At 45.0% G+C, this 11,715-nt stretch overlaps 1 protein-coding gene across 1 annotated transcript in view; it reads right to left on the bottom strand.

Annotated features, from left to right (window-relative positions):
- PGBD5 (piggyBac transposable element derived 5) overlaps positions 1-9,808 on the bottom strand; it is a 36,887-nt gene extending 27,079 nt beyond the window's left edge. Inside the window, exons 1-2 of the mRNA XM_009891132.1 lie at positions 9,387-9,808; positions 754-888 (exon numbers count right to left, since the gene is read on the bottom strand). Coding sequence (XP_009889434.1) covers positions 754-888; positions 9,387-9,800 — 549 coding nt within the window. The 5' untranslated portion in view covers positions 9,801-9,808. The remainder of the gene's footprint in view (positions 1-753; positions 889-9,386) is intronic.
- Between the last annotated feature and the right edge of the window lie 1,907 nt (positions 9,809-11,715).

Below are 11,715 nucleotides of genomic sequence, written 5' to 3'. Positions count from 1 at the left end.
TCTGGAGCATGCAGGACACCACATTTTCACAGAAGCTCTTGGGAAAAAGAAATATCAGAAAATATCTGCCCCCTCACCTCTAGGTATCAAAATAAATGGCCAGATTTTTCAAGAGCTCTCAAAATACATCAGCAATTGGGGAATCTGAGAATTTGAAGAGTTGTCCCCAATGTTTTACAACACTAAAAACAAACCCTTTAACACATCTCCCACTCAGGCTCATATCTCACCTTGAAGTCACATCAGATTTTATTTCTTTGGTAGAGAAGTAGAGGTGTGAAAAGAGATGTAATAGGAAACTCCGCTAGTATGTTTCTCACAGAAAAATGGACATCTTAATACCATATTGATTTAGTCTATTGGACACCGCTGGTTATCACAGATGCAAGGTTATACTTAGAGAGAGAAGCTGACACATTAAAAATGACAGAAGTTACAGTACCTAGACATTTAGATAAACTTAGGATGTACAGACAGACCTTTTAACTCCATTTCAGTTTAATTAGCTTAGGGCTGGCAGCCAGATGGACAGTATCAGAGACAGGCACCCTCAGTGAAATCGTACAGCAAACAGAGCACCAGGAACTTGTCATCACCGTCCTTTGGATCTAGCATCTGTGGGAGTCAGAGTCTGCATTCAGATTGCAGCCCCCGGCAAGGCAGTGAAGAGAAGTGACTGTTACCTTTGGTCCCGCAACGCATTTAAGGGCCTGATGGAACTGAAGCAAGACATCAAGACAGGTTAAAACCCACCTGGCAGATGAAACCAGTGGATGAGCACTGCCGAACCCAGAGACTGAATTTCCTCTTTTTCCTCTTGCGCAGCTCCCTCTCTGTGCACGTGGCAATGAAAACAGGATCCTCGTCAATCAGGGGCTCATGTAGTACCTGGCGTTGGTGGGGGGAAGAAACAGAAGAATACATGATTACTGAACAAATTGGTCCTTTGAACTCTTCCAAGGAAATACAATTTTTGCATTGTGCTTGTGCACATCACCTCACACAAAGGAGCAAAACAACTTTTGTTCAGTGCTACAATCCAACAAAAACCAAAGCTTGGCCAGACACACTCCATTGTGGATGGCTGCTCTACACGTGGTTTGCAAACATTGCAAGGCATGGCTCTCACTTCCCACTATCAGCTACAGTTTAACATCCATCTGAAATGCGGCCTCTACCTCTCACTATCAGCTACAGTTCAACATCCCTCCAAAATGAGGCGCGGGGTGGGGGTTGTTAGCAGCATCATTCTCCAAGCATCCTCATGAGCTTCATCTTGTTTGGCAGAATGTCCTCCACCCAAACATCCTCTACAATATGTTGTAAAGTACACTCCTTGGTTACAGCAAAGGAAAACACACAGCAAAGAGGGGGAGAAGTTAAGGGAGAAAAAGATATTTTCTGCTGCCACTTAAGGAGGTGGTGAAGAGACAGAAAACATTTTTCCTGGTGGCAGCAGCTTCAGGGAAGCCTCTCCTGCCTCAGGAGCTGAAAAAATTGACAAAAGGAGACAGAAAGATAAAGGACCAGAGGCAGGAATAGAAAAAGACAAGGCAGACTGGAGCAAGTAATGAAAATCTGTGAAAGTGAAGTGATTTCTGCATTCTGCATCCAGATGATGTAAGTGGTTCCCTGTTCCTTATAGTTCTTTTGTTACACTTCTCTCCATTAATTCTGTAGCAAAGTTGTTAGGTTTTACACTATAGATCCCCCCTACAGAAAAGCACTAGTACCTCCTTGCAGCTCACAGGTAGCTGCCCATGACATACACACCCCTGATTGCACGGTGTGTGAGTTGTCTAGCAAGTCACTTGTGAGTACAAATGTTTGGAAACTGTTGAAAGGTCTCAGCTGATGAACACTGACCAAATTCAGACATCTACCTCTAAATCAGAGCAAGTCACTGCAGGCTCCCCTCCGAGTACATGAGGGGAAAGCAGTCCTGGCAGGCCAAAATTCATACCCTTTTAAAGATGGGTTATGATCTAAAGAAGCCCATTTTTTTCCAGTGACCATCCTTCCAGGACGCAGGCTCAGACGTATCCACAATGCAGAGACTCTCACCCTCAGACTGGCCCTTTCCACGTCAGCCTGGGTGCTTTTGTGCAAATCTGCATGCAGCCGTTGGCGGAAATGAGAACAAAGCTACATTAAACCTGGGAGCTGTGGTTGTAGGAGAGATGTGGTGGGTAAGCAGTTAAGCACCAGCAATGAGCAGCTGCTGGCCTCCTCAACCCAAGATGTTTGTTGAACATCACTCTGTCAGCCCAAAATAGGCACCCCGTGCCCTCCCCACGCAGTGGCGGCTGCAGACTTTCATTTATACGCACTCCACTTCTTAACGGCTCATAAAACATTCACAGGACCATCTGAAAGCACTCTTGTGAAATGTTCAAATTATACACCAAAATGCAGATGCGAGCAAGGAGAGCTGCACACAAAGCTATTTGTTCTTAAAGCTGCAGCTGCCCCATTTCCCCACTGGAGCCAAATCTTCTTCCTCTCTCAAGGTCCACACAAAACACTGCTCTTCCTTTCTGAAGGCCACCTGGGGCATTTCACACTTCCACCTCAGGGAATTCTGGCAGCGTTTTGCAAATATTAATCGTGCCCTCATTTGCTTTTGCCTTTCCGCTTCTTCCATGCAGAGGGGAGGATCACATCCCTTGGGATGGGGTTGGATATACTGTTAAGAATTCCTCAGCCCTCTTACCTGCCAGATCCCAGAGTAGTGTGGTTCAACTGTTATCATCTCCCCTGCTGTAGGATGGAGAGCAGCAGAAAGAAAAGGCTGTATAAACATCACTTGAGGCCATTTTTTACCCTTTGTCATTAGCTCAGCTCCCTCCTCTGCACCACAGCATCAGCTCTCTTCACAGCAGCTCTGCTGCATCCTGCTTACCCTTCGCACTCACTCTTTCTGCCCTCTAAGACACAGTAAGGCCTGTCAGCCTTAAGTTTAGAAAGCAAATCTGAATTTTGAAAACCTCTCCCCACCTTCCTCTTCTCCCTGCCCATGCTCAGCCTTGACTTCCCCTAGGACCCAGAGCTTCCCCTCCTTTCCCCTAACCCGGATGTTTAAGTCATTCCCATTTCTCCATAAGAAGTCTACTGCTCCACCGAAGTCCCTACTGAACTGCTGGGAAAAGGGAACGAAAATGGAAACAGAGGAGGGCGAGACTGCTGTTGCTGCAAAGAGGTAACATGGACAGGCAGGGAAACTGAAATGAAGACCCTGGAGCTTGCTCTTCTTGCCTCCTCCAGAGGGGAGACAAGTGTTGTCACTCCTCCATATGCAACCACTGCTTCAACTTTGCAAATAAGGCACTGTACGGGCTGTGCTGGCTGCTGGGACAGCTGATCCTCATCTTGTTTTCAGAGGGAGCAGTTTTTTGCTTCTGGCATTGACATCGTTTTCTTATGACAAAAGTTACCCCTGTTGCCACTGGCCAGTCCTATTAGTTTGTTCACCCTCCTCCATTCTCAGTCTCCTTGCTCCTCCTGTAGTCTCAAATCCACCTCTTTGCCAAATCCCCGTGAGAAGTGGTGGTATTTGCTCCTTCCCCATTTCTGCTGTCACTGCAGTACTCGCTTTTCCAGGAGTAAGCTTACTGCCCCCGTGGCATATTCTTTCCTGCTTCTCATCTTCCTAGATAAAAATCCACTTTCAGCTTTAATTGACTCCTACACATATTCCTGGCCGCCTCTTCACCATCTTTGACTCATTCCCCAAGCCCTCCCATCTTTCTGTTCTGCCTTCCTTTGATGCAAGATATCTTGTTGATTTTTTAATAGAAATTTTCCCCTTTTTTTTCCTCTCAAATCCCCAGTTTTGTTCAGGTCTAAGAAACTCCTCACCTAGTTGCTTCACTCCCCAACAGCTATCCCATTGTGGGTTTCTTTCCTCTTCTTTATAGCCATCCTCATCCCTGCTTGATCTTCTTGCCAAGCTTTCACTCATTGTTTTCCCCTCAATAAGTACACGCACTCCAAGTGTTGGAGTCTCATCTTGGAGTCTTGCCTCTCTAGCAATTGCTCCATGTCACAACACGTTTCATTCACTGAACAAAACAGCCACTGTCAAGAGTGTCTTTCTTTCTCCTCCATTTTAGATCATCTTCAGAGCTCCACAGTTCCACCCATCCTGCTGTCAACACAGCCCAGATAGGCTTGTAGGCAAAGCCCAGAACCACCAACTCTTTTGTACTTGGACTTCCTGCACTCCATTGCCCCAGATAATGAACCAAGACGTCCTTGAGATAGCCTGTATTGCCAATGGCCTTGGAGCTAAGAGGTAAGCTATCTCTTCAGCCTGTCTCCTGGAGAAACTGCCTCAGCTTGCTTTGTCTCTGGCTTTTGGTCGGTACCACCCAGTCACAGAGTCCCCTGGGTAACTGCACCTGTATACACAGATTCAGCCATTGCTTCTGCAACAGCAGCTTGTGCTTCCGCTTCTTTGCTCCAAAGCTGCTCCCATCTAAACTAAATTCTCTGCTAGTATCTGACATCTCTGCTTGCATACCTGTCAGTTCTGATTTTATTATGCCATGTTTAAGAGTACCTCCCTCCCCTTTTGGTCACTGTAGACATCTTCCTTTTTTGGTCACTGTAGACATCCCTCTCCTCCTGCTGCAGATCTCACTGGCCAGTGAATCTGAATGTCAGTCTTTACCTCCAACTCCTTGCAAGGTCTTCTGAGCCAGGCAGTGCCTGCATTTTCCATGCTTTCTGAGTAACAGCTCTAAAATGTTACTCATTTTAGAGTAACAGCCCATTCACACGGTTAAGTTTTCATCCAAGCCCATAGCCATCCTTCAACAGTTTTTCTTTTAGCCTCAATATAAGGCAATCCTGCCTTACAGATTGCTGATGGAAAGCCATTCTCCTAGTCCATCACACTGGTAATACCACTTTTCTTTATTTGTCTCTGATAACTCTTCTTCTGCAATATATCAGAAGGATTCTTTCTCTTTACTTTCAAAGTTCTGTTTGGCCTATCCCCATTTTACTGATCCTCTTTGCCATCATTCAAAGGTTAACTCCCACCTCCGATGGAGCTATGATTTCATGCTCCTCTACCCATTTGTTCACTCTTCAATTGACTCTCTTTAAAGACAAAAAAAAAAAAATATCAGTTTTTACAGCACTCCATTACCATTAGATAATTTAAAAATAGACATAAAGATTCATCATTTTCTGCTGTCAAACTCTCCCTAAAATCTGGCTTCACCAGAGGATCAACTGGCCAAGAGTTACAGGACATCAGAAATTTACCTTGCTATTCAATATTCTTATTGCTCCTCTGTCTTTCTGTTGCTTCATGTCTTATACTTGGCCAGTGTTTTCTGAATATTTATGTCTTTGTATCACACTCACAGAAGCCCTCAGACAGAAGAGTCCTGGCTTGGGATCAGTGACCTTTCTCACAAAGAATCATTTTGAAAACAGGAAAACTGAGATATAGAGGTGTGACTTGAGCAAGATCTTATAATTTGGAAATGCCCAATACCAAAGCAACATTTAATCATGAGGATGCAAAAGAGCTACAAGTTGATCAGCCTGGTTTTGCCCCTTTGTTTTCAGAGCTGTTGTCTAATGCTGCGAGCTGATTTGGAAGAGCTATGTTTAAACTGCTTAGCTGTACCCTATGATACCACCAAAAGCAAAACACAAGCAAGCCTCCGAGTAACTGGCCAAACTGTAGCACCATGCCCTTGAAGCAAGAGGTTGGAGTTATGTGTCTCTTTTTGCCAGGGAGTTCACTCCTGCCTGAGGTAAGGACTTAAGCTGACTGTTCCCAGCTGACTCTTCACTGGGCAGATGCAACACTGTTTGGTTTCAAGATGCCAAAGAGAAAGTACTCTGGAGGGAAAGGGAAAGGGAAAGGGAAAGGGAAAGGGAAAGGGAAAGTGCTCGGAGCTGTGCTCCTGACCTCTCCCGTGCCAGTCAGGGGCAGCCAGAGACAGCATTCCTGTCTAGTCACATCCCGCTGACAAGCATATAAATACTCAGCAGGCACAGAAGGCTATTTGAGCAGTGATGTTATCTTCCTGAGCTCCTCTGGTTTCTGGAATTCAGTGTATACCCTTGGCAGGTGAGTACCCTTGAATTTACTGCAGTATACCTCCTGAGCTCAGGCAGGGCATCCTCCTGTCTTCAGGCTTCCATGGCAGCACTGTACTGTAGACAGTAGCACAGCTACAAAGCTAAACAGCAAAGAGATGACACTGATTCCAGGAACAGACCCCAAAACTCCACCTCTTGTTGCTCAGGTAGAGCCAGCAGTTATTTATACAGAAGATGTTGGGGAGGGATAGGATGCGGAGAATATTCCTGTCATTCCTATCCAATCTAGGTCAGAACACCATTTTTTTTTACTTCGGAAATTGAAGCTAGCACTGCTGATACACAATTATAATGTTCTGGGCTTTCAATACCTTCATAAAGTGAAGAGTAATTAGTTCCTTTTGTTTGTTGAGTATATTTAGCACAATAATTATAATTCACTAGATTGTTTTCTTTGTCTTGGTATATTGGCATAGCTCCCTTTCTCTCTGTTTCCTTTCATAGAAACTGTGGTGTCATTTTTGCATGCACATTTTTGGGTGGAGGGTTACACATGAGGAAAAAAACCCTGACAGAAATTCCACTTGAAGAATCTTTGCCAGCTCTCCAAAAAGAAAAGATCAAGTCTGTAGAAGAAAACTGTGAAGGCAGATGTTGTACCGACTGCTGAATGCAGACTGTCTGCTCTGTCCAGAGGGGCAAGTTAAACGTGGCATCTTCCTTACCCATGTTCTTTGAGTCCACATCGCCAGAGAAAGTAAGTCAGTAACAAGGCTACCTACAAGTCTGAACAGCCCTGCTGCATTCAACAGCAAGGAGCCCAAGTAATTCCTCTGCTTGTTGCCATTTACAAGACATTTGCCTAAACCTTTAGCATAAATCACGGCTCAGGCACAAGCCACCCGGATCCCACAAGTCTCATGTTTAAAACACCGGTGTACCTTAAGCAACAAATCCATTTGGAACTTGGAATTCCAGGTATCACTGATTACAGAAACCTGGGGCCCTCCTCCCAAAACGCCTTCAGAGGCAGCACATTCAAAAGCCCATCTGAATGGGTTTTTCCCCTTGCCTTTTCCCTTTGGGTCTGTGCAACTGGGTTATTATTTTTAATTATTTCTATTATTTCTCACTGGGCCTGACATTCTGGGTTTGATGTTTACTGCAGTCTGCTAATCTGCACTCAAGACAATTTCTAGGGAGAGGTCTTTCCTGCTGCTTTGAGCAGATGGGGTCCACATCTCTTGAGACAGGTAGTGTGCAGCTCTGCCTGATGGCACCCAGGAGGATGTCAGGCACAAGGCTCCTTTTGGGAGGAGGCTTGGAACATCCCCCAGTAGGCGACCGGCGCTACACTAGAGTATTTTTAACAACAGATTCAAAACCTTTTTCTTTCTCACAGAGTTATTTTTGAAGCTGTATTTTAGTGCTTTTTGTTCTGCTCAATACCCCTGAAACATGCTGTATAGAAATCACTGACGTAAACACTGACAGGGGAGCAGAGAAGTGGAGGGGGAAGGAAGAGAAATGGGCTGTCATTATTCCGCCCCCCCCCCCTTTTTTTTTTTTTTAGGTTACATCTCCTTGCCAAGCTCAGCCCAAGCATACATTTTGCTTGTAGAGATTTAGATGTTTTGCCACTGCAAACAGGACACTATGATTTTGTCAATTCAGTTCTCAAACCTTGCTTGGGAGGAGGGAAGGGAGAAGGGATATACATGCAAATCAAATTTTATCCTTTAATGGATTTGCACTCACAGCATGTCCCACAGCACACCATTATAAGCATTTACATTAGACACAGTGATCACATTTCTGAAGCCTTTATCTTCCACCCATTGAAGTCAGTGGCCATAAGGATTAGATTTCATATCTTAATGAGAGCTCGGTCCCAACAATACCGCGTCTCTCACTGCCTGTTTTGTCTTGATGGAAATGCACCTTGCTGGCATGGCTTAGTGAGAACACTCCTCCCTCCTCCACCGTAACAGCTTTTTAGACAGCTGTGTCTTCCTACATTATACAGGTATGATTTTTATTGTCTATAAAATAGAAAGAAACCTGTAATCACTCCTGATTTATTCTAGGCACACTTCAATCGATGTGATGTATCTATGTCTTCATTAATTTTGTGCAGTGGGCAAAAAACATGATGCTTCAGAGGGGAAACAGGAAGAAAAAGAGGACAATGGACACAACACCCTTTCCAAATGTCTAGGTCAAATCTTTATATTCTGAAAACAGAGAATTGATTGAAAAGTTATTTCAAGCAGTAACATATTTCATGCTTACTCCTTTTTCTTTCCAGATTTCTGAACGTGACCAGTAGCAACAGCCCCAAAAGGAGATCAGTTATACTGGAACAAACTTTAAATAGCACATGATGAATAATAAGAAAAGATATCCTTGCATTTCTTAAAAAAACCCAAACTGTTCAACTTTACAGCTGTAGTCAGACAACCACCAGCTACATAAGTGTCTATATTTAGTTCCTTACATTGTCTGCCCCATCCATGGAGCAGTCTCCCTACAGAATGGCATTCTGCTGTGCCCCTAATTGTATTTGCAAATGAAAATTCATTGCAGCCCTGTTCACTTTTAGTCCTGGTAGTCTAGAAATATTTCCAGTTCACTGGCACTTTGGTCACAAATCCACACATCAATAAGTTTTTCCATAGGAGCATCACCTATCTTCAAAAACCAGGACTGGCATGAGGCACAGGCAGTGCTGCTGAGGGCAGCTGACAACTGCAGAGAGCAAAGGTCCCCCTGCTTATTTTCTCTTTGCCCAGTCGTGAGGAGGTAGATGGGCTGCTGGACCATACGGCAAGCACCTACTGCTAAGGTCTCAGATGGTCACTCCTAGCAAGCTCAGTTCCTGCATCCAACCCTCAGCCAGCAGCAGGAGCAGCTACAGGTTTTCGCTCCAGCCCAGCTGCATCAGCTCTGCCCTTTCCACTCTCCCTCACAGGAGCAGCCAGCAACCTCCCATCCTCAAGGTAGCAAAACTTAGTGGTGCCAACCTCACTGAGAAGTCTCCAGGCTTGTTTAGACCACTAAAGCAAACAGCCCCAGCTCAGAGACCATCATTCCTATTGAAAGATGCCATGTACCTGCACTGCAGAGCCGTAAGTCAGACATTGCTGAGCACTCGCATAGGACAGTGCTGCTTTCTCTCATGCTTCATGGAGGCATCACAGCATGGCTTCACGCTGTGAAGCCCCAGCTCTTTCTTCAGGCAGCTGTGCTCTACACTTCCAGTCATAGCAGGACAACTAGAGCACGTAGGTTAGATGTTCTGCCAACAGCTTAACTCTTACCTGGGCTTGTGAAGGTCTAAAAGCGGAGTCAAAGCCATTCTGCAGAGAGTCCAGAAAAGGCTGGATTTTGTAGAGGCCATGCGTTGTCTGGCTTGAGCGGAAGGCCACAATGTGGAAGTACTTCAGGATCTTCTCAAACCGTGATTGTGTCATGATAAGTGCAATGCTCTTGTTGCTGTAGAAGCCGCTGCTCCAGATGCTGAGAACGGACTCACAGTGGTGGATGCTGGTTGATATCATGTAGCCTAAGAAGGCCTTCATTTCTGTCAAGGTGACGTCAATCCAGGCATCGTCACTACCGAACCTCTCCTGGTACTTCTTGGCATACATGTTGGTTTGGACCACCATATTCTTTAATACATTGTCAGGGACAAAGAGCTGAAAAAAGTCCATGGCACTGGCAGTCAGAGGCATTTTTCGAGTTGGACCTAGGACAAAAGCAAGAAGGGAAGATAAGCTCACTCCTGATCATCACAAGGCACGTCCAACAACAGCAATTTAAAGCAGGATTAACTTTCCTGGAGCAGGAAAACAAGCATGTCAGCTAATTCCTTTGAAAGTGCACCCACTGTATGACAGATCTCATCAGGAGAGACTTCCCCCCTGTATTCTCTGTCTTCCTCCTATATGATACAAATACAACACACTCTGAATAGTTTCTTCCTCTGCTCTGCACACTTATTAGTTTGTAGCATGGAGGTCTGTGAGGCAACATGCATTTCATTTTTCCACTTATACACTATTTGTACCTTTTACCCTCAGAAGCTGTTTTGGTGTCTTTCTGGATAGTCTCTTATTTTTCCACAAGTGTGTCAAAGCAGTGCCTTCCTCAAAACAGCCCAGAAGGTGTCTGAGCCCACCAGAGAGCGTGCTGCCCCCATCCCAGCTGACCTGATTCCTGGGCACTAGAACCTGATCCCACCTTTCTTTTGCACCTCCAATTCCTGCCCAGTTCGTTGTCATTAACGCCGTGACTTTCAAATCTGCTTCTGCTCCACACACAGAGCCACGCAGATCATTTCTATGCGCTTTTGAGTTCTGTGTCCCTGCCACCACATTGCAGCCTTATCCCGCACTCTGACATCCCCACGAGAGCACGTTACCAGAACAAGTCAAAGACACCACATGGCTCGTGTTGCTGTCCCACGTCACCGGGAATATTTTTAGCATTACAATGCATACGTTGGTCCTCTTCCTCACATAATGTAATAAGCCTTGCAGTCCCATACTGTCATTACTCTAGCTTTTCACTGATCTTGCACCTTCTCTGCCAGTTTCAACTATTCGATAAGGGGGGGGGAGGAAAGGAGGCTCTAAGGATTGGCAGCACTGTATCAGTGTAACAAGGTTATTCTGTCGGACACCAGATACATTAAGCCAAATTAGGAACATTGAGCCTGCAATACCAGGGACGCAGATACCAGTCCTTACAGCCCTCTCTCCCCTAATCCCTTCCATAAATTAATTAAGCTCCATTTTAAAAGTAGTGTTTTTCATGGTCCCACCCTGTGGCAGTGCTTTAGTCACCAGGTAAGGGCTATGCAGACAGGGACATTCTCTATTCTCCTACAGAAGCAGTGAAAATCGGTACACTTGAGAGGGACAGCATGGACAAACCATACGGACGGTGCTTAAGAGCAGTTCTACATCCCTGTGCAAAAGACAGCATCATAACTGTAACCCCAAACTAAGAGTTGGATCCAATAAATACTATGCCTTAGTTTAACAGCCTTGGGACTGTCTGAAAAACACTCTTCCTGACCAAAAGCAGGAGGCACACAGCTTCTCATTCGAAGTTCTGCCTAACAAGAGCGAGTCTCCCTTGCACTACATGGCTGCTTGGATCTCAGTGTCAGCTGTCTCAGAATCAGAGCGCGAGATCTGCCTTTCTGCAATCTGGGTCTGCAGAGATCCACTAATGTATTGGTCAGGTCGCATTGTCCATTACCCCTGTATCTCAGCTCATATCCTTACTTACAGCAACAACTACAGTTTGCAGAAATTTTGCATGAAACTTTACTACAAGGAATTACACAAGTGCTGTGGTTGGACTTGCTCTTAAGCCTTGGGTGCATTCTGGTGAACTCAAGCTATTAGAAGGACAGCAAGAATAGCACCAAGACATTGAAACAGTGAATCTTCAGATTGCAAAAAATGCCAAAAAAGCAAACAAAAGTGGTTATTTTTTTTTTCCAAGTGCAGCAGGAAAAGTAACATATTTAAAGATTACTTTCCAATTTTTACTTGTGAGATTGAGAAACTGGAAGTGAAACAGTTCAGCTGAAAGCATATTCCTCTATACAGCAAGACCAGAGTAAAGAGCCCCACA

Source organism: Charadrius vociferus, unplaced genomic scaffold (assembly GCF_000708025.1).
Source record: "Charadrius vociferus isolate BGI_N301 unplaced genomic scaffold, ASM70802v2 scaffold78, whole genome shotgun sequence".
Lineage (NCBI taxonomy): Eukaryota > Metazoa > Chordata > Aves > Charadriiformes > Charadriidae > Charadrius > Charadrius vociferus.
Note: the sequence above shows the minus strand (reverse complement) of the source record. Positions and strands in the feature narration are given on the sequence as shown.